This window comes from Brachyistius frenatus, unplaced genomic scaffold (assembly GCF_029030835.1).
Source record: "Brachyistius frenatus isolate BFR_SWC_R1_liver_20210118 unplaced genomic scaffold, ASM2903083v1 Contig_269, whole genome shotgun sequence".
In the NCBI taxonomy this organism is placed as follows: Eukaryota; Metazoa; Chordata; class Actinopteri; family Embiotocidae; genus Brachyistius; species Brachyistius frenatus.
In genome coordinates, this window is record NW_027210868.1 from 285,576 (window position 1) to 306,105 (window position 20,530).

Sequence of the window (20,530 nt, forward strand, 5' to 3'; positions counted from 1 at the left end):
AAATAAACAAACAAACAAACAAACTCCTCACAGCCCGGCAGAGCATTCATTTGATTATTTACACTTAATATTTGATCAAATAACTTCTCTTTATATCGTTAACATTTCATTGCTTGTCAGTAAGAATTTCTCAAAGGTGCTGAGAACTACAATTCCATTATTTCATGAGACACTGATGTGTCGTGATCGTTGGGTCTTTTTGATCGGGTGTTGGAGGGCGAACATCTTTCAGTAGTTTCTGTGTTTCTACGTTGCAGCGAGTCTCTGTTGAAGGTTTTTATATCTCGACAGCTCCTGGTCGGAAACAGACGGCTGGAAGTTCTCTAGAGCTGCAGAGAAATCGTCGACGGAGAGACGGACAGGAGAAACCTCCGAATCCAGACCTGGAGGAGGGGGGGGGCAGACGAGTCACAGCTGCTGAACAAAATATCTTTACTATTATTATACTGACTATAAACAGCTGTTTTAAAGGATCAGCGATATAAAGGGGGAGGGGCATAGTATTATTTATTTTGTACTTGTTTCCTGATTCTTGGTCAACCTGAATAAGATGAACACGTGAAACAAAACCAAAAAGATTCTGGAGTTTCTTTAAAAAGAGACGAGGACTTCTTGCATCATATTGCTGTTATCAGGATGTTACCAGGATATGATGTCAACACGTGCAAACACCACAACGCTAAATAGTTTAACGGCAATTGTTCGTTTTGTTTTTCATTTCTTTCAATGACAACGATTATGAATTGATTGTGAAAACTGTTGCTGATAATTGTCTGTTGATCGACTAATGTCAATGAAGACTTCTGATATTAGACCCAGGAAAAAAAAATACATATATTTACAACATCTGTGAAATGTTCAGTTTTATGAAAAGCAGTAAACGGAGTGACAGCCAGCGATCACTTAGTAAATAAGGTTTTCACTGGATGAGTGTCTGGGTGTGTTGCCGCGAAGCCTTTTCTCCCAGAGTGCAGCGTGTTTCTGAAATAGTTTGACTGAACGACGGCAGCGTGACGAGCTGCTGAGCGTCGAGTCTGCGTTCAACGTTTGGAGATTTTATTTTTCCGGTCGCCGAGAGTTGAAAAATGTTAACGTTGCACTCGTCACTGTCACCAGCCGTCCAATCACAGGGAAGGAGGGGCGGGACCGACACTGCTCTCTGATTGGTCGACCCTTCAGACTGCATTCACAGAGAAGAACACTGAAGCTGAGCGACGGTCGGAGCGGCCAGACGAACTTCATCCAGGTTCTTTAACACCTTTTTACAATGAAATTTGAATTTGAATCATTGTTTTTTTAAAACAACTGATTAAAAATGATGAATAGCTGTTTAGACTGAATAAAACGATTCCACGTGTGGTCATGTTTCAGGCCGGTGGAGGCTCCGCCCAGTTTGTGTGACGAAGGTTTTCCTGCTGACGCGGCGGGTTGTGTATTTTCTCACCGTCGTCGATGAGAGAGATCTTCCTCTTGATGGCGGCCGTCATGGCGTCTGAACAGAGAGCGTACAGATCGGCGCCGGTCATGCGAGCGGGGCAGCGATCCACCACCTCCTGCAGGTTCACAGCCGGGTCCAACTGGAACCTTTGAGGTGAACAGGAAAGCAGCACCACACTTTTATACTTCCTACATCAATACTTTGGGAGGGGGGGGGGACTACTCCAAAGTCTAGTGGGGGTCTCTTACTTTTTGAGAACGGCCTGGAGAACCTGCAGCTGGGAGACTTGATCCTCGTTGATTCCAACGTAGACCAACTTATCAAACCTGAGGACAGATTCAGACGCAGGTCAGCGTTTCTGTGGATCATTTCACTTTTCCTTTTACAAACAGGCATCAAAAATAACTAAATAAAAACTACAAGTTATTTGATTTATATTTTGAAACAAAAAAATGTATTGGAAAAAGAAGGTATTTTTCTTTCACATGGTCATGAAGCCCAAACTGAACACTGCTGAAGCTTTGTTCCTGTTTATTAATGTGTGTATAATCAATGTAGTGTCGTAGAGGTGGTTTTGAAAATGAATGAAACTTTATGAAGGTCACCTGTTGAGTTCCTTCAGGCTCGTCCTGCCTCTGAGACGCTTTGTACTGTGTATAAATTATATTTCTAAGGTGACAAAACTACTACATCTCATTATATTGGCTGATGACACAAAGATATTTTACTCAGGAAAAAAATGAAAACTAACTTTTGGACGCAGTTGAAAGCGAAATATCAACCAAAGACGAAACTGAGACATTTTATTGTTTTATAAAAAAAGATATGCTTATTTAGAATTTGATGCCAGCAACATGTCTCATTTACATTTTACACTGTCCAACTCTTCAGAAAGGGCTTTTATTTGCAGTCTGAAAATGTTGTGTTCTGCAGCTCATGACAGGATGACAGGAGTCTGCATTCATGTTCCAGCATATTCCCCGTAAACTGTGAAGCACTGACCCCCACACGACCCCCACACGACCCCAACACGACCCCAACACGACCCCCACACGACCCCCACACGACCCCAACACGACCCCCACACGACCCCAACACGACCCCCACACGACCCCAACACGACCCCCACACGACCCCAACACGACCCCAACACGACCCCCACACGACCCCAACACGACCCCCACACGACCCCAACACGACCCCCACACGACCCCCCAACTCTGTCGCTGCCTCACCGGTTCTTTTCTTGGACCACTTTTGGTTTCATACCAGCAACTCTCTGACGCAGACGTCCAGACATCACAATTTAAACCATTTCAAAGACATTTTGCTTCACATCAACTTCAAGAACTGACAGGTCACTCGCCGTCTAATCAATCATCAACCATCAGTGATGTCATCATCCATCAGTGATGTCATCAACCATCAGTGAGGTCATCGTTGGTTTGTGAACGTTATGAATCCTCCAGTTCAGATTCGAGCTGGAAGTTTTATAGTCTGTAGTTTTATATCCAGTCTGTAGTTTTATAGTCTGTAGTTTTATATCCAGTCTGTAGTTTTATATCCAATCTGTAGTTTTATAGTCTGTAGTTTTATATCCAGTCTGTAGTTTTATATCCAATCTGTAGTTTTATAGTCTGTAGTTTTATATCCAGTCTGTAGTTTTATATCCAATCTGTAGTTTTATATCAAGTCTGTAGTTTTATATCAAGTCTGTAGTTTTATAGTCTGTGGTTTTATATCCAGTCTGTAGTTTTATATCAAGTCTGTAGTTTTATATCCAGTCTGTAGTTTTATATCCAGTCTGTAGTTTTATAGTCTGTAGTTTTATATCCAGTCTGTAGTTTTATAGTCTGTAGTTTTATATCTAGTCTGTAGTTTTATATCCAGTCTGTAGTTTTATATCTAGTCTGTAGTTTTATATCCAGTCTGTAGTTTTATAGTCTGTAGTTTTATATCCAGTCTGTAGTTTTATAGTCTGTAGTTTTATATCCAGTCTGTAGTTTTATATCCAATCTGTAGTTTTATAGTCTGTAGTTTTATATCCAGTCTGTAGTTTTATATCCAATCTGTAGTTTTATAGTCTGTAGTTTTATATCCAGTCTGTAGTTTTATATCCAATCTGTAGTTTTATAGTCTGTAGTTTTATATCCAGTCTGTAGTTTTATATCCAATCTGTAGTTTTATATCAAGTCTGTAGTTTTATATCCAGTCTGTAGTTTTATAGTCTGTAGTTTTATATCCAGTCTGTAGTTCCCATAATGTGAAACAAATGTTTTAAAGTTGTAGACTTACATTAGGTTTAGTAGAATCAGGGTAACATTCCAGGAACTTAAAGTAAGTCAGTGTCATGTTATATAAAGAGATGGAAAAACAAACTTTGTGTGTGTGTGTGTGTGTGTGTGTGTGTGTGTGTGTGTGTGTGTGTGTGTGTGTGTGTGTGTGTGTGTGTGTGTGTGTGTGTGTGTGTGACCTCTGACCTCCCCGGCCTCAGCAGTGATTGGTCCAGCAGGTCTGGACGGTTTGTTGCTCCGATCACAAAAACTCCTGCAGAGGTGCTGCAGTGCAGCGCGTCGAGCTCGGCCAGCAGCTGAGACACCACTCTGTACGGACACATTCAATCAAACCGTGTTACAGAGGAACACGGTAACACGCGTGTGGAGCAGACGTCACAGTGCTTCACAGTAAAAGACTGACGCAGTTATAAAATACAGCACTAGAGATAATAGAAGTGATAATGTGCAGTAACAGGAAATATGATGGAGGTAGAAGTTATGAAGAGTTTATAAAAGTACACAAAATTAAAAGCAGCAAAACATCCAGACAGTTTGTTTAATCAACAATCTCTTCCTGAACTGGAGTCTGTACTACGAAGCCCGATTAGGGGATAGTGAGGTAATGTCACGTTTAACAATGTTGTCAGGGTTATGACCAATCAGCAACCATCAGTGATGTCATCAACCATCAGTGATGTCATCGTTGGTTTGTGAACGTTATGAATCCTCCAGTTCAGATTCTGTCCGTCACCATTTTGCTACTTCGGAGCGGTTTGGAGCAGGAAGTGACCATATTTGGACGAGCTGGGGGAGGAGCCAGCGGTGGATCTGACTGATCTGATCAGAAACCTGACGATACTACGTCCCGCCCACCGATAGCTGTAACCTGACTGCACCACAGACCTGTCAATCAAACAGACACGCCCCCAAAACCAGGTCTTCTTGAATCTTCTTTTCTAATGAATGAGGGATTATTTTCAGATGGACCTCCAGAAAACTAATATTATTTATTTATGAGACATTTATCACCATGGTAACTTATGCTGCTCACCTCGTCTGTTCTAGAGCAGTTAATGTTCAAGATGATGGATCGACGCCTATTAAATCACCGTCTACTGATAAATGCATTTCCTTGGAAAACGACGTCATCATTTGTAGATACGTGGACAGTGAACGGGTCTATTAGGAGAGGAAGAACGTTCAGGGACCAAAACAGTCTCATGGATTTTACGGAAAATTATTGATGAGAGATATGGAGATTCCATTTCATTGTGTTTTTGTAAACTGATCTCGTCCTACAACAGAGACTGATTGAAGCACTAAGGCCTTGTACTTGTACTTATAAGATATGAAAGTAAGAATATCTACAGCTATGAATAAGGTTTTTATATTTGTCTATATATTCATAGATTTTTCTTTGCTCGCATGTCTGTTCGACACCGCCAGAGTTGCAGTTAAAGAATAAGTCTAAAATAGTCACAAGACGCATGAAGTATATATCTAAGTAACATGATAATTTGATGGCATAACCAAATGCAAATATAGTCAGAAACACTCACCCTAACGATGCAGCTGTGATTATAAACCTATTCATTTACGCATTCCACCATTTTCATCGTTGGCTGTCCTTGCTGCATTTGGCAGGTTGGATATGTTTAACTTCAAGGTTCAAGGTTAATGTTTTTGTATCCATATTATTTGACATACAGTGGAACGAGATGACGTTTCTCAGGACCAGGGTACAAAGATAATTCTCTGAAAATTGCTAAATACACAAGTAAAATTTTCTGCTAAAAACATACATAAAACTGACTAAGACAGAGAATTAGAAGACAATAACAGAGCATCAGAGAGCAGCTGAAGAGCTGAAAAGTGCATCAAGTAAGAGGTAATGAATATAAACCCCCTCAGTGCTGGTCAACACCCACCTGTCCATCACCCCTCCAGAGTCTCCACTGCCCCCCCTGCTGGGAGCCAGAGAGTCCAGCTCATCAAAGAAGACGACGCAGGGAGCTGCTGAGCGCGCTCTGCAGAACACTGGAGACGACGTACACATCAGTCCACACATACAGAAACACAGAAACATAGAAACATAGAAATATAGAAACACAGAAACATAGAAACATAGAAACATAGAAATATAGAAACACAGAAACACAGAAACATAGAAACATAGAAATATAGAAACACAGAAACATAGAAACATAGAAATATAGAAACATAGAAACATAGAAATACAGAAACACAGAAACATAGAAACATAGAAATATAGAAACACAGAAACATAGAAACACAGAAACATAGAAATACAGAAACACAGAAACATAGAAACATAGAAACACAGAAACAGAAATATAGAAACACAGAAACATAGAAATATAGAAACACAGAAACATAGAAACACAGAAACATAGAAACACAGAAATATAGAAATACAGAAACACAGAAACACAGAAACATAGAAACACAGAAACATAGAAATACAGAAACACAGAAACATAGAAATATAGAAACATAGAAATATAGAAACTCAGAAACATAGAAACACAGAAACATAGAAATATAGAAACATAGAAATATAGAAACACAGAAACAGAAATATAGAGACAGAAATATAGAAACATAGAAATATAGAAACACAGAAACATAGAAATATAGAAACACAGAAACATAGAAATATAGAAATATAGAAACACAGAAACATAGAAATATAGACACAGAAATATAGAAATATAGAAACAGAAATATAGAAATATAGACACAGAAATATAGAAATATAGACACAGAAATATAGAAACAGAAACATAGAAATATAGAAACACAGAAATATAAAAATACAGAAACAGAAATATAGAAACACACAAACACAGAAATATAGAAACAGAAATATAGAAATACAGAAACAAAGAAATACAAAAATACAGAACTACAGAAATAAAGAAATAGATGGAATTCACAGAAGGATGGAAGATGGAAGGACATGGCGACACCAAGATGAAGGAATAGGAGCAGTCAGACGATCAAGCAGGTGGGAAACAACCCAAAGGTTGATTTAAATGATCCAAACAACTACATTTCAATGAATATTCCCACATTGCAGGAAAGCTTCAGTAACTCAGCTGCCATGTTGAATAATAGTTAAATAATAATAATAGTAATAATTAATAATAATGAGCTGAATCTGTCATTGAAACGGTTTAAGACTTATACATTTTTGAGTAATGTTAAGAGAACTAATGTTGATTTCTTTTTAAATCTATGTGATGGTCTGACTGCGTGCATTTTTTTTCTTTTTAATAAAGTCTCAGCCACTGAAGTCTATTTCCAAACATGTATTCAGTAACAACTCCACCACTGTCAGGCCCACCTGAGAAACCTTGAGCTCTGTGGATGAGGGACACCTGGGAAAACTTTTGAATACAATAAGTCTTCCTTTTCAAATCACCAGGCTACAATGGGATTTAAAAACCTCCCAGAAAACCTGCTGTTTCTCAATCAGTCAGCGTACCGATGCTGCTGATCCTGTGCTAAAGAATCTCAACTGCAGACAAATTTGATGCAAAAGAAACAAAGCACCAAAAATGTTTCACCCGTTTTAAATCATAGCAGCAACAGGCAGCGTCTCCATTTTAAAACACTTTAGAAGAAGCTGACAGATGTTGTGGCTGTTAAAGCTTCAGGATACGAGCAGATCTCGGTTCTGCTCTGCTAGTAAACAAGCAGCACAGACTTCTGCAACGCACTGATAAATGATACGAGCTGCAGCGTCATGTGACCACTCGTCTTGCTGTAACCTGTCATCGGGTGGGAAGTTCAAAACAAAATCTGTTTTTCTCTTTTTGAAACAGTTCTTTGAATTGAAGGATGTTTAAAACGTCTTTTGAAAATAACTAATGTGCATTAATGTAAAAGCAATATTTTACTGTTGTGGTTGGTTTAGGTGAAGCTCTTTAAAAAATATCCGTATCAAATAGCGACTAATAATTATTTGCATTACGTGTCAATCTGCTGATTATTTTCTTCACAAATTAATTCATTGTTTGGTTGGAAAAAGTGAGAAATTCCCTCAAAAGTGATCTGAAATATGATCTAAATATTTGCCAATTAAGTGCACGACAGCACAGATGGATCGTGTCTGAACCTTTAACTCACACAAACACTCACCTGATCAGGTAAGGTTAGTGTGTGTCGGTGTGAGTCAGAGGTTAGACAGACGACGCAGATCGAACCAGGAAGGTGAAGGTCACTGTTTTATAATTACAGATTAGACTTTGATCTGCGTGGAGGGATGTGATGCGATTCCTCATCTAACAGCCACTTTGCATCCACATTTTCTGCCTCGAGGGCACCGGTATACCGCTTATCCATCACTGGAATACGAAAGAGGAAAGTGGAGCACTGATTTCATATATTTTTGACTGAGAACATTTGTTTTTGATGGAAAAAGCAAAATTGAAATCTAGAATTTAGTCTGTGAGGCTGTGAAACATGTGTCGCTGAGTTTTAAGCAGCTGTTTTGCTCAAATTTGTGGATTATTTGGTTAGAAAGACAAAGCTGTGTAGTTTCATATGAAACCAAACATGCAGTTGTGCCATGTGGCAAAATTGCAAAGGCAGGTTTGAAATGAGACTGCTGCTGCTTACAGCCGTGAAAGAATTAGCTGGTTACCCTTTTAAAGAAAAGGGAAATATCGTTTGGTCGACTCTTCCAGAGGAAACTGCTCCAGCTGTCTGTTTGTTTTGTTTCAATACTAAAGAAAGAATAATTGACAGGACAACATGGGGAAAGCAAAAAACAAAACAGTAAATAGAAGACAGGAGGACACCGACCTGCTCTGATGTTTTCCTCGCTCTGACCCACGTACATGTTGATGAGCTCTGGACCTTTAACACTGAGAGAAGACGTCCATGAGAAGTCACAGGAAGCATTCAGCTCCTCACATCTCAACAAAACAGTGGAGTCATCACTAAACTGACCTGGGCTGTGCACTGCACTGCCCCCTGCTGGCAGCCACAAACATCTATTTAACCCTTTGAACTCTAGGTTATGTTCAGGGTAATTTCACTACCTTCACTTATAAACTCATATCTTAGTCATTATAGGGGCTAACCATTCATACTATATCTTGTTTTTTTTCAAGACAGTCGAAGCTATCTAGATCTTTCATTATTTACTCTGATAATACTTTGAGATTTTTTTTAGATTGGCCTTTATTTGATTTTGATTTTGATTTTATACACTTTATTAATCCCCGAGGGGAAATTTCTTCACTACAGCAGGGGGGCTCTCAGGGGGGAGCTGCTGCAGCAGGCTGCCACGACCGCGGCGCCAGGTAACCTGACCTGAAGTGCATGTTTTTGGATGATGGGAGGAAGCCGGAGAACCCGGAGAGAACCCACGCAAGCACAGGGAGAACATGCAAACTCCGCACAGAAAGGCCCAGGACCGGATTCGAACCCAGAACCTTTTTGCTGTGAGGCGACAGTGCTAACCACTGTACCACCGTGCCGCCCAAATCAAGGAAATATATCAAGGAAAAAAAGATTTCCAAATAATACTTTTTTTGTTTTTACATGTATCTCAGCAGAAAATATTGTCAGCAGAAATATCTTTTTATAATTGTGTAGAATCTGGTAATATCTGAACCATGTTTGTGGGACACAAATATGGGCTTAATGTCTGACAGAAAATAAATGTCATGAATGACTCCGGGTGGCTCAAACCAGGGACTCACACTCAGTGCATACGGCCCTGTAATATGTGTTAATAACTCAGCTGTAGTGTAGGACCACAAATACCTTGTTATTTGGGAAGGTTTTCTAGAGTCGAGTACCTGAGGAAGGTCATGGAGCACTCAGTGGCCACAGCTTTGGCGAGCAGAGTCTTTCCTGTTCCTGGTGGTCCATACAGTAGGACCCCGGTCCGGTTCAGACCCAGAGACAGGAGCTCGGGTCGCTGCAGAGGAAGCTGAATTGTGTCCAGGATCTCCTTCTTCACGTGCTGCAGACCTCCAACGTCCTCCCAACGCACATGAGGGATCTGCTCAGACACAGAGTTCAAGTTACGGAGAGAAGAGTTTAAGTTACGGAGAGCAGGGTTCAAGTTAAGGAGAGCAGAGTTTAGGTTACGGAGAGAAGAGTTCAAGTTACAGAGAGAAGAGTTTAAGTTACAGAGAGAAGAGTTCAAGTTACAGAGAGAAGAGTTTAAGATACGAAGAGCAGAGTTCAAGTTACAGAGAGAAGAGTTCAAGTTACAGAGAGAAGAGTTTAAGTTACAGAGAGAAGAGTTCAAGTTACAGAGAGAAGAGTTTAAGATACGAAGAGCAGAGTTCAAGTTACGGAGAGCAGAGTTTAAGTTAAAGAGAGAAGAGTTTAAGATACGAAGAGCAGAGTTTAAGTTACAGAGAGAAGAGTTTAAGTTACGGAGAGCAGAGTTTAAGTTAAAGAGAGAAGAGTTTAAGTTAAGGAGAGCAGAGTTTAAGTTACAGAGAGAAGAGTTTAAGTTATGGAGAGCAGACAGAGTTTAAGTTATGGAGAGCAGAGTTTAAGTTAAAGAGAGCAGAGTTTAAGTTACAGAGAGGCTCAACACGATACAAGGAAAGAAACAGCAGCCTCTTTCAGGTGTCGTTTTAAACCCTGTGAACATGACAGAAAACATCTGCTCAGGATCTCCGTACAACAAGAAAGCTTTTAATGAGATCGTTTTCTCATTTTAATGAAAAAAAAAACCCCACTTGATATATATTATTGTGTTCCAGATCATAAAGAAACTGAACTTCATCAACACTCAGACACAGAACGGAGTATTTAAAGGATGACTGTGCTCACATTTCACTCCGTTAATGAGAAAAAAAGAATGGACAGGAGCACAGCAGCTGCTTTTCTGTTCATATTCTGCACAATGCAACATGCTTACACACAAAGACTGCTGCTTATTATTACAGCCTACTTCCAGAAGGTAGATTTTGATTTCCAAAACCAAATATGTTATTACAGATGTGGCTGTTATCAGCATGGCGACACACGTTGATGCCGTACACTGAGAAACCAAACCCATGTTTGTCACAGAAGCACTTAATACCATTCTGTAAACATATATTTATCATTATAACAGGTTTTATAACGAGGGAATAGAGTTTACTTGTTGTATAAGCTACCAAATGTTATCTCTTTATGATGAAAACATGTGCCTCGTAATGAGAACATAAACTTTTTTTTTTGTCAGTTATGCTTCATCCAACCAATAAAGAAAACATTTGACAGGTAAGATCATCTCTGGTTTGCTGTCTTTAGCTGCTAAATTTTCCACTTCAACAGATAAACAACAGATATCCTGGAGGCCCGTCGTGCTGAGCGGTGAACTCTCACCTTCGGGGCTCCGACGGCTTTGGACTGGGCGTCCTGCAGCGTCTCAAGGGCCAAGGTGAAGTCCTGGTTCAGGACAGTCACTCCGCTGCAGCGCAGATCCTCCTCCTGCCGGCCACCACTGCACACAGGAAGGAACTCAAAAGAGGGGAACTAAAACATTGCATATGTTTTAAATTTGGACTGAATCTAACAATTACTGTCTGTTACGTGCTGAAGTACTCTTTGATTGACAGCAGTGATTTCCTTCAGTCGTCATCACCTTAAAAGTTCCAGCGAACTAGCTATTTTCTTAAAACCTCGTTTTGTAACATACATTAAAAGTAAAGAGGACCCAATACGTTGCTTTGTGGGACTCCACTTACAGTAATTTATATTTTAAGGATCCAACAGATGTTAGCTTTTGGCAGCAAACTATAAAATGCCCACCAGAATCTCTCAAAGCCCAACATGTTGGATTCAGATTTTATCTGAGCAACGGTCTGAAACCCCAAGTATTCAGTTTATAAACATTAGAAAGAAGGAAAGCATCAAATATTCATGTGAGAATCTTTAACAAGTATATGGAATTCTTTGTTTTGATTAAAAGAAAAATTTAAATAAGATCACAAACAGCCTCAAAAATGATTAAAGAGCTGTGTGAACACCTGTAACAGTCTGAACAAAGACTGACAGTATTTACTGTTTCAGTGGGAATTTTTTTTTTAATGGGTGTAACTCGTGTTCATGCACAGATTAACTTTTTTTTAATTATTATTATTTGGGGCCGATGATGATGAGGAAGTAAGAAAAAAAAAAAAAGCAATAGCAATATATTGACCAAAATGTGACAAAGATAGAAATGGAGGCAGGATATTTACAGTTTAAGAATACATTTTTCCAAAATTGCATCTCTGGAAAGCTAATAATTATAAAAACTAAATAAAAAAAACCCCACCAAATTCTAAATTACTGCAAGCATCTTTTCTGCATTAAAGTTTGTATAACAAAAAAAAAAAAGGTTTGATATCAGACAAGAAATGAATGCCAATATGGCTGCGTCTCTATTAAAAAAGTGCTGTTGTTGGTCTTCAGTCCTACCAGGTGTGGATCAGCCTCCTGCAGGCAGCTCGACCGGCCTCAGCCAGCAGAGCACTCAGATCCCCCAACACGAAGCCCTGCAGAGGACACGGAGGAGGGCAAGAATGAAGGAACTCACTGCTGATAACTTTCATCCAAAAGAAAAGATGTTTTGTAGTTTTGTTGTGTGTTTGCTGAGGAGATTTTTGTTGTTTTCTGTGTTTAATACTTCCGACTTTATTTTGGGCCAATCGTTGAAGATCTACAATTTGTGTCATTATCATGTTGCACTTGTTTACTTAATCTGTTGTTTTAAATTCCTAATGTTGTCAGAAATGACAGCAACAGGTGCGAGTAAATAAAAACTGGTTCGATAGGACGTGTGTGGATAAATTATTAATATGGCAAACTGTCGATGAAGGAAATTGTTGTTTCTAGATTTGCTTCTAGAGTTTGGTCTCAACATATCGAAGATTTATTATTGTACAGCTTTACGGTTTTCCTTTTTGAGTTTTATGCGTGTTTCAGCAGATTTCACCTAAGTGGGGATCAATTCTTCATTAAACCACAGAACCTTCTGCCTTCTTGGTGTAAAAAACTTTCTGATCAGGACCAACAGTTTAGTTTTGTGTCCCAGATGAAGGATCAGACTGTCGGTCGGTCACCAGAATCACGACGTACCGCGGTGAGTTTGGAGAGTCTCTCCAGGCTGACATCTCTCCCCAGCTGAAGGTCTCGACTCAGGCTGACCAGCATGGAGCCCCGCTGCTCCTCTGTGGGGCTCTCTATCGCCACCTGATGGACGTACGCCCCCACGACACCCGCAGACAGATCCCGAGGTGTGCAGACCGTGGCCACCACCACCACACTGAGACACACACACACACACACACACACACACACACACACACACACACACACACACACACACACACACACACACACACACACACACACACACACACACACACACACACACACGTTACATTTCCTCCTGACTGTAATGCCTTCAGGTACAAGTGTTGGTTTCATTATAAACACTGCAGCTCAGTCTAATTCAAAATGAACATATTTTTCCTAAAACAATACAATGCTGTCTTTAGTCTATTTAAAATGAAATATGGGTTTACAAGATTGGAAAATCATCACATTCTGTTATATTTACATTTTACACAACAGGCCAACCTTTTTTTCAGAAAAATGAGGCCGATGCAAAAGTGCCTTCAGCTGCAATACCAGCGAGTGCCACTGGAGGTCGGCTCCAAAAAGCCTCCGGCTCCATAGACTCCCATTCAACTTCTCTCATCAAATCCAAAGTGAATAAAATGTGTCCATCAGTTATCTCGGTGTTGTTAGCTAAAGTCACTCCTTCTTATTAGTTTTCTGGAGGTCCATCTGAAAATAATCCCTCATTCATTAGAAAAGAAGATTCAAGAAGACCTGTTTTTGGGGGCGTGTCTGTTTGATTGACAGGTGAGAACAAGAAGAAGAGGAATTAAAAGGAAGCGTACTCATTCCAAATTGCATCCTTTCTCTTTTTACATGAAATGTTGCGCTATGGATGACAAAGTAGGTCAAAGTTCAAGACAAATTTTTATGATGAAGTATGTCCCAATTGTAAACATAGTACATGCAACAGTAGATACTTTTTAAGGGTAGCTGTGGTCTGTACTAAAAGTAAAAAGAAATAGTGTGCGATTCGGAATGTGTGTCGGTCTCCATGAAAAGCCAGATCAGTGTTATTGGATGAGGGTTAGGGGCGGTTACTGACCCGGTGGTGGCGCTGCTGAGCAGCTGGCAGAGTGTCGCCTGCAGCCGGCCGTCGTCCTCGGCGGCCCCTCGAGGTCGGAGCAGGAGCTGCAGGTTCCTGAGCAGCAGGATGCACGGCTGCAGGGCGTCGGCCCGCTGAAACACCGACGTCAGCTTCACCTCGGAGGCTGCGGGAGTGTCGGCGCACAAGTTCACACACTCCACCTGCACACAGGAACTGTTACTGCCACAAGACAAGCCAAACCCTAAAACACACGGGTGGAGAACATGTCATGAGAACTCTGCAGTATATTTATGCAGATGTAATTTCATCCACCTGATGATTTGATATACGTTTAACAGCCGTCGTACCTTCAGCAGGTGGAGGTTCATTCTACGACTCGCCGCTCTGACCGCGGTCGTCTTTCCGCTTCCTGCAGCACCGTGGAGGAGGACAGTGCATCCAGACAGAGAGCTGCTACAACCAGACACAACACTGACATCAGCAATCACATGACCATGTGTCATCACACCTCTGTGTTACAGGTTTATGATAGCAGGACGGTCAGATCTTATTGTAGATTTATTGTTTTTCACTGCTTCCTGTTGTAGATCTGTGAGGACGGGGGAGTTACCTGTGCTGCAGGTGAGGCAGGATGCTGCTGATTATGAGCTCGATGGTCTTGTTGAGGCCCGGAGGAGACAAACTACTCCACAGAGACGCTCCCTCCACAGAGCAGGAGGGGACGGGGCTGTTGGTGGAGGCTCCCTGAGGAGACCAATAAACAACAGGGACCGAATAATCACAATAAGATCACAGTCTTATTTCAGGATTATATACTTTGTCATTTTCATGGGTCAATAATTCTGACATGTTTGCATTAGTGGGCATAGAAAAATTCAATGAAAAAAAACCACTCCTAATTTCTCTCTAAGCAGCATCAACAGTCCCAGATACCTGGTCAAACCCACAAAGAAATACAAAATGACCACCAAGAGATTAAAAACTACCACAAAGAAATTAGAAACGACCACCAAGAGATTAAAAACTATCACAAAGAGATTAGAAACGACCACCAAGAGATTAAAAACTACCACAAAGAGATTAGAAACGACCACCAAGAGATTAAAAACTACCACAAAGAGATTAGAAACGACCACCAAGAGATAAAAAAAAAACTACCACAAAGAGATTTAAAAATGACCACGAAGAGATTAGAAACGACCATGAAGAAATTAGAAACGACCACGAAGAGATTAAAAACGACCACGAAGAGGATGATGGCAGGATGAACCAATTACAAAATAAAAAACTGTTAGTTGAGGGCAGAGGTCAAAGTTCACCATGTAGAGTGAAGTGTGTTGTCGGTCGGCCAGATGAGCTGCTCCTGCTCCTCCTTCTTCTCCTTCTTCTCTCTCTGCTGACTGACACACCTTCTGCACTCTGAAGTACAGCACTGGACATCTGAGAAAGGTCAAAGGTCACACAGACTCATCACTGAGCAGCATGAGAACTTTAATCATTTACAGTGAATTTAGCACAAGTGTGACTTTTTAAAGCTGTGGAAAGAAATTACTTAATTATCTGTAATTACAGATAACAGACAACGGTTAATAATCTTAATTATCTATAATTACAGATAACGGTTAATAATCTTAATTATCTGTAATTACAGATAACGGTTAATAATCTTAATTATATATAATTACAGATAACAGATAACGGTTAATAATCTTAATTATCTATAATTATAGATAACGGTTAATAATCTTAATTATATATAATTACAGATAACGGTTAATAATCTTAATTATATATAATTACAGATAACAGATAACGGCTAATAATCTTAATTATCTGTAATTACAGATAACAGACAACGGTTAATAATCTTAATTATCTATAATTACAGATAACGGTTAATAATCTTAATTATATATAATTACAGATAACAGTTAATAATCTTAATTATCTATAATTACAGATAACAGATAACGGTTAATAATCTTAATTATCTATAATTACAGATAACGGTTAATAATCTTAATTATCTATAATTATAGATAACGGTTAATAATCTTAATTATATATAATTACAGATAACGGTTAATAATCTTAATTATATATAATTACAGATAACAGATAACGGTTAATAATCTTAATTATCTATAATTATAGATAACAGATAACGTTAATAATCTTAATTATCTATAATTACAGATAATGGCTAATAATCTTAATTATCTATAATTACAGATAACATAACAGTTCATCTTAATTTTCTATAATTGCAGATAATGGTTAATAATCTTAATTATTGTGTTTTATGTAGAAATCAAACACAATGTGTTTGTATCAAAGAGTAGATTGAAGCCCATTGGTTCCTACTGAAGATGTAAATCTCTAAAAACACGTCACAGATATAAAGTACATTTTTTTTAAAGGTTTATTAATTTCCTGAAACGGCCACTGTAGTATTTGTTTTAATCCCACAGAGAAATAAACAGGAAGTAGTTAGTTGGGGACTATTTTCCGCGGCGGATTGACCTCGTCTGCTTCTCTGGGGAGAGTTTAGGAGCAGGAGGACAAAATGAAGCTCAGTATGTGATGAAGGAACGTGTCCCAGTTCAGCAGCTCCTCCCTCAACTGGTTCTGGAGCTCCGTGAGGCTCCGACGGATAAAATACACAATGTTAGTGAACTGTGTGTCTGTGTGTGTGTGTGTGTGTGTGTGTGTGTGTGTGTGTGTGTGTGTGTGTGTGTGTGTGTGTGTGTGTGTGTGTGTGTGTGTGTGTGTGTGTGTGTGTGTGTGTGTGTGTGTGTGTGTGTGTGTGTGTGTTACCTGCGGATGCCCTCTGAGTTGTTCTCCAGCAGATCTGGATGGTTCCCAGCAGGAAGTGTGAGGACGTCTCCCTGAGCAACCAGTCTGTGGTGAGAAAGAAGGAACCGGTTGAAGTTAAAACATTTCAACTGGAACATTTGAATATGTGAAGCTGTGACTCGGAGAGCACCGGCTGACCTGGGAATGCCGAAGTGTTCGGCGAGCAGGTTGTCGTAGCAACCGAGGTTTTTGTAGAGCGGGGAGACGACCGGCTGGATGTGAAGCTTCGTGGCGAACGGTGGAGACGCCGAGCGACAGAAAGTGTCGGAGCGACGGCCGCCGGGCTCCGGAGGAGACGGAGTCCACCGCTGAGACAAAACAACCACAGAAAAATACATTTTGGAAACGGGTTTGTAATTGTTGTTACATAAAATAATGTTTGTAGCTGATTTTAATCTCTTCTCATCATTTTCTGTCGACTTATTTCTCTTTGTGGTCGTTTCGTGTCTCATTTTGTTTCTCCGTCTGAGACGTTTTCCTGGTGAACATCAGGACAGATGGACGAGTTCATCCGTTCAGTCTGCTGACTCAATGTTCAAATTAATAACATCTAGTAAAAGAGTCTCTATTCAGGTTTCTGTTATGACAACGAGTTTCTGGAGGGAATGTGGGACTGTACAGGTGTGTGTGTGTGTGTGTGTGTGTGTGTGTCCGTACAGGTGTGTGTGAGTGTGTCCATACAGGTGTGTGTGTGTGTGTGTGTGTGTGTGTGTGTGTGTGTGTGTGTGTGTGTGTGAGTGTGTCCATACAGGTGTGTGTGTGTGTGTGTGTGTGTGTGTGTGTACAGGTGTGTGTGTGTGTGTGTCCATACAGGTGTGTGTGTGTGTGTGTGTCCATACAGGTGTGTGTGTGTGTGTGTGTGTGTGTCCATACAGGTGTGTGTGTGTGTGTGTGTGTGTGTACAGGTGTGTGTGTGTGTGTGTGTCCATACAGGTGTGTGTGTGTGTGTGTCCATACAGGTGTGTGTGTGTGTCCATACAGGTGTGTGTGTGTGTGTGTGTGTCCATACAGGTGTGTGTGTGTCCAGTGAATCACAGAGTGAACACACCTTCATCCTCAGCGAGCAGCTGTTCACAGGGATCACTTCTCCTTCAGTCATGTTGAACCACAGAGTCGTTGAAATGAAACCCACGTCCTCGTGGATCAGCGGTTCTGGGCCCGGTGGCCGGTCCACCACCACCACCGACACCAGCCGCTCCCCGACATCCGTCTCCCCCGCCGCCGGTCTGGAGGATCCGCCCGGCCTCCACAGCCTCACCCACTCCTGGTTGAACAGCCCGAGTCTGAGGAGCAGCGGCTTGCTCAAAAACACGCAGCTGTCCACGTCCACCGCTTGACCTCTGACCCCGAGCCACCGCCGCGTGTCCGCGACCCGGACGTCCACCCGGCACTCCAGGGCCCGCAGGACGCCCGAGAACCCCGAGCTCAGCAGCCTCCTGTTGTCCAGCAGAGACCGTCCGCCGCCGAGGCCGTCGGCGTAGTGAGCGAAGTCGGAGACGCAAAGTCTGAGCGGTCTGCCGGGCGCGGGGAAGCCGGGCGGGTCCGCCGGGTCCGAGCAGTCCGTCAGAACCAGAGAGGTGACGGCCGTGATCCTGCCCTGAGTCACAGGACTGCACTCCAACACCAGCAGCTCCGACAGCTGCTGCTGCACCTGAATGCACCAGGAGAAAATCACTGAGCAGGAAATGGGACAAACGTTTGGGTTCTGCAGGAAACTGTAGTGTGAAGGTGTTTCTGTGTCCACCAATAGAAACTCTCTCTCATCGTAAGTCCCGCCCACTACATCCAACTCACCTTGTGGCGTTTGACTTGAACGCAAAGGTTTTCAATTTGCAGACAAAAAAAAAATCTAGTTTCATAAGCAAAATCAAACCTAACAAAACTGTGAAAGAAAATGTATTTGCAATGCAATAACTTTATTCTCAGTTTATATATTTTATAATTAAACTCAATTTTTGATTGTATAATAAAGACACAGAAATACCTTCATAGTACAGCAGCAACTATTAGTTTAACGGTGGAGAATTAAGAGTCAACTGTTGTGAAAATTGATTTGAGTAACTGAAATGCAAAAACTGCTGCAGGCTCAGTTTGACAAACAAAAAGACATTTTCAGACATCAATCTGCATTCAGTGAATCTGTGTTTATTTGAGGACTTTCTTCTTCCATCCTTCTGAGCCACAGGTCCACTTCCACTCAGCTGCTCTGGTCCACTGAACACTGTTGGTCCAGTTGATCTAAACTACAGGAAGGAGGGATGATGTGACGCTTTACAACCATGCAATTCTTCAGCTGTGGCTGAATGTGGTTAACAGTGATGGACATCAGCAGCTGTGGTTAACAGTGATGGACATCAGCAGCTGTGGTTAACAGTGATGGACATCAGCTGCTGTGAAAGTATTGTGAGGGTGTAAAGTTGAAGAGGCCTAACGTAACGTCTCCAAACAAACAGGCTGCTTCTTCTTCTGCAGAAACATCCTCATCTAACAACTTACGTTTGCTTTCACTGGTTAAATAATGGCACCGCATCACCATACGTGCTGCCCGGTTCAGAGTAACATTCAGGGGGCAGCTGACAGCGTCTCAGAAGACATGGCGGAAGAAGAGCAGTGAAGAGGGAACGCAAAAGTGATCCTGGCCGTGGCCCCTCGGGGACTCCGTAGTGAGGCCAGTTCAAATAAAATAATAATTCATAATAAAAGTAACTCTTGGCTGTAAATCTGCTGCAGTATCAGAATACAACACCTTCTCCTGTTATTCATGTCTATGAATAAATACATGATTAAAGATCATCCTGGAGAAGGTTTCCTGTTATTAAGAACCAGCGTCATAATATCACCAAACAACAGCTGATCAGTTGCTCTTCTGTGTTCAGTCCCACCTGTCCCGGGTCCTCTCCGAGCAGCGGGTGTCGGGGCAGCAGCAGCGGGTCTCCCCGCCGGGCCAGCAGCCACCGCCCCGGCCGGCAGAGCTCCAGCAGCCCGCCGGTGAAGCGCTCCGCTCCGGCGAGGCGGAGGCTCTGCCTGCTGCGGGCTCCCAGCACCACTCTGGCCAGGCTGACTGGCTCCAGAGCCCGGACGGTTCCGATGCATCCGAGCTCTTGGAGCCCGTGGTGCCGCTGGAAGAACCGGCTGGTGAACAGTCGGACCCGGCGGCCGGAGCCTCCTCCGGGGCGGTTCTCTAAGCCGAAGCCCGCCGCCTCCTCCTCGACTGTCGGGTGAACGCGTAGTAAAATGCCCGTGCTGTCGGCGTCCTGCAGCCGCTGCGGGGTGAAGAGGACGGTCGGCGGGTCCGTGTCATTCTGGAAGACTGCGTCCAGGTCAGAGTTCAGGAGTAAAACGTCCAGCGGACTCAGGTGTGACGGGAAACTCTCCAGACAGCTCAACTCCACCTGCACCGACATCTTTCATCTTCTTCGCCGCCCCTGCTGCGCTTTGGTTCCTCAGCCTGTCATTACCGCCACCTAGTGGAGAAGTAGAGGAACTGCAACAGGACAGGCAAATCCAGCCTCTGTGGTTTATCTTTTTAGTTCGATATATTTGTTGAGATTAATTTTCGTCGTTGCAACATAAGTGCTTGTTGACGATCAAAGTTTGCTTTTATTTCAATATTTTTTTGATTTCTCCAGAGATTGTTTTTCCAACCAATCATTATTCACAGAAATGTGAGAAAGACACTAACTAATGTTCCCTTTGTAGCAGGAGTTGAGAGAAATACTTGTTTACCTGTAATCTGGTATTGCCTGCATGCAAAACGACTGA

The 20,530-nt window shown here is 41.7% G+C and overlaps 1 protein-coding gene across 3 annotated transcripts; it reads right to left on the bottom strand.

Annotated features, from left to right (window-relative positions):
- Nucleotides 1–24: 24 nt before the first annotated feature.
- Nucleotides 25–20,463, bottom strand: pex6 (peroxisomal biogenesis factor 6). Of its 3 annotated transcripts, none has more exons than XM_069721638.1 (18): nt 19,651–20,459; nt 17,817–18,419; nt 16,907–17,076; nt 16,730–16,813; nt 15,232–15,352; nt 14,523–14,656; nt 14,260–14,362; nt 13,910–14,112; nt 12,820–13,006; nt 12,160–12,236; nt 11,083–11,200; nt 9,549–9,754; nt 8,545–8,606; nt 5,643–5,751; nt 3,919–4,041; nt 1,687–1,764; nt 1,445–1,584; nt 25–383 (listed from the first exon to the last, which is right to left on the bottom strand). In XM_069721638.1, exons 1-18 carry the CDS (start codon nt 20,170–20,172, stop codon nt 247–249), a joined length of 3,177 nt encoding a protein of 1,058 aa, XP_069577739.1. In that variant the 5' UTR covers nt 20,173–20,459; the 3' UTR covers nt 25–246. The 3 variants fall into 3 exon arrangements, with proteins under 3 accessions (XP_069577739.1, XP_069577738.1, XP_069577737.1); XM_069721637.1 differs by having other exon boundaries at nt 14,260–14,365; nt 19,651–20,455; XM_069721636.1 differs by having other exon boundaries at nt 14,260–14,365; nt 16,730–17,076; nt 19,651–20,463.
- Nucleotides 20,464–20,530: the final 67 nt, after the last annotated feature.